The sequence below is a fragment of the Mandrillus leucophaeus genome, unplaced genomic scaffold, assembly GCF_000951045.1.
Source record: "Mandrillus leucophaeus isolate KB7577 unplaced genomic scaffold, Mleu.le_1.0 Scaffold9, whole genome shotgun sequence".
NCBI lineage: Eukaryota > Metazoa > Chordata > Mammalia > Primates > Cercopithecidae > Mandrillus > Mandrillus leucophaeus.
The window spans coordinates 9,121,871-9,124,588 of NW_012109807.1; the positions used below are offsets into that span (position 1 = coordinate 9,121,871).

Here is a 2,718-nt window from a genome sequence, read left to right on the forward strand (position 1 = left end):
CAGAGCGAGACTCCATCTCAAAAAAAAGAAAAGAAAAGAAAAGAAAGAATGTGACTAAGCGCCAGAGACGTGAGGGTCAAACTCTTTTTGTTTTTATTTATATATTTTTAGAGACAGGGTCTTGTTCCATTGCCTAGGCTGGAGTGCAGTGGCACAATCATGGCTCATGCAGTTTCACCCTCCTGGGCTCAAGCGATCCTGCCACCTCAGCCTCCTGAGTAGCTAGGACTATAGACAAGGACAACCACACCTGGCTAATTTTTATTTTTTTGGTAAAGACAGGGTCTTTGTATGTTGCCTAGACTGGTCTGAAACTGCTGACCTCAAGATGCCCTCCCTCCTCAGCGTCTTAAAGAGTGGGGATTACAGGGGTGAGACACTGCACCTGACCTGTCAAACTCTTTTTGATGTAACTCAGGAAAATTTTTTTCTTTTACGATGCTGAAGTTTATTCACATATTACAACGGGAAGAATGGGTGTGAGCTATGGTTACTGTAGCATGCATAAAGTGATAGTTCTGATGTACTTTGGGGTCCTCACCTGATAAAGGCCTTGTGAAAGTTGTAGAGATGGTAAGGATTTAAGATTCATGAGTGACAAGATAGGAGATTGAGTGACATTAAAGGGGGAAAAAGATGATGGCTCAGCTTTCAGAGGCTCTGTGGTGGCTGCTTTCTGAATGGATTGGTGTTGAAGAGTATGAACTGATCTACTTCCTTCCTGTAGGTGTGGGCACAGGCAGTTCCTCACTGTGGAATCTGATGGGCAATGCCATGGTGATGACCCAGTATATCCGCCTTACCCCAGATATGCAAAGTAAACAGGGTGCCTTGTGGAACCGGGTGGTAAGAATCTTTCTCCCTCCTGTGTTGGTGACCCAGAAAGACCTAAAAGGTTCAGCAGTGGCATACTGATTTAATTTTACTGTCTGTCCCCTTGGTATTCTGTCTTCTGTGGATATCAAGGATCTTTATTTTTGAGATTATTCTGACCTTCATAATAAATAAATCAGGTATTTAGGAAAATGCTATTTAATTATAGCAAATAATTCATTTTTTTTTTCCCCCGAAATGTCTTTAATTCCTGATTGGCCCAATAGTACTACTCCTTAGGGTTTAATAATAACTTAACTCCTGCTTAACCACTTTGTAAGAAGATTGTAAGAAGACCAGAGTGCAGTGGCACAGTCATAGCTCACTATAGCCTCAAACTCCTGGGTTTAAGGGATCCTCCTCCCTCAGCCTCCTGAGTAGCTGAGACTACAGGCATGTGCCACTGCACCTGGCTCATCTTAAAAATATTTTTTGTAGAGTTGGGATCTTGCTGTGTTGCCCAGGCTGGTCTCAAATTCTTGGTCTCAAACAATCCTCCTGCCTTGGCCTCCCAAAGGTCTGGGATTACAGGTGTGAGCCACCAGGCCTCGTTGAGAGGACTCTCTTAAATTGATCCCAGACCTTATCCCAGCATCCCCACCTTGTTATCTCAATTTGAAGAGTCTGATACAAAATTTTATTTTCATGTGAAAGCCACTCTGAGCTATTGGTCATTTTATGTGTACTTCTCTGGACCTTTTCTAGCTGCATTGTCTTCCTTGAGGTATGGCGACAAGAAGTGAATGCAGTATTCCTGGTGTGGCTGCACTGTGATTTTGTACAAGTGTAAGATGATGCTTTCTTTTCTGTTTCCAGGGCTCTTTCTAAATCTTTTATGACCAGTTTACTTTTGGGCATGACTGGCATCCTTTGATACTTTCTCTGGAGCTCTCATAAACTAAGAACCTACTTTTACATGGCTTTTCTCATTGGTTGTAGATAAGTGAATCTCAGAAAAGAGAACGATTTCTTTTCCTTGTTCAGGAGGGCAAGAGAAATTTCTACATTAGCTATCTGCACAAACTGGCCCCTTAACCTAGATCATAGTGCTGAGCTCATTTTTGGACAGAGTACAGAGCATTGTGTTTTGGTAGGAGAGATAAAGGACAGTTGAAAGACTGGGGTTCTTGGTCCAACTCTGTTACAGTCCTCCTGTGAGCCCTTGGCAGATTATTTAACCTCTTAGTTTTCTGTTTCTCCATCTGATAAATGAGCTTTAGAATACCTGTTTTACTTGCCCACTGGGCTTGTTGTGAGAATAAAATAAGACGATAGACATGAAAAGACTGTGGCAAGTTAAAATGGTTACAGAAATATGTGTTATGTCATTATACTTGTATAAGTTTGTTGGTGGGGCTCTTGTGGGTTACCGGATGATTATGTTCAAGGCTTGATACTCCGCTGCTGTGTTGCTGGCTCTCTGTCTCTACATAACTTGTAGCCTCAGTTCTAGTATAGCCTCTAGTTCTTCCCTTTTTCAGATTTCTGATACCTGTATTTGCTGTTATCTGGCTATCACCATGACTGTGGGCTTATTTCTGAGTTATTTGAATGGGATCCATTTGGTTGAGCAGTGGTTCTCAAATTTGGCTATCCATTGGAATTGATGCCTGGGTGTCACCCCCAGAGATTCTGATCTAATTGGAATAGGGTGCAGCTTGGCCATTGGGATTTTTTAAAACTGCCTAGGTGAATCCAGTGTGTGGCAGAATTTCAGAAACACAATTATATATGGTCCTGGGCAAAACAGTATAGCATTGTGCTGTAGGAGGCCAAGAATCAGTGACAGACACCTCTTGGCTCACTGAGAACTTCTGTGACACTGCCCTGTTCCCAGGGGCATAA

The 2,718-nt window shown here is 42.4% G+C and overlaps 1 protein-coding gene across 2 annotated transcripts in view; it reads left to right on the forward strand.

Moving 5' to 3' along the window:
* LMAN2L (lectin, mannose-binding 2-like) overlaps positions 1-2,718 on the forward strand; it is a 36,021-nt gene that overhangs the window by 1,332 nt on the left and 31,971 nt on the right. For both annotated transcript variants that reach the window (XM_011969636.1, XM_011969637.1), the window contains exon 2: positions 728-846. In XM_011969636.1, the coding sequence (XP_011825026.1) occupies positions 728-846 (119 nt within the window). The remainder of the gene's footprint in view (positions 1-727; positions 847-2,718) is intronic.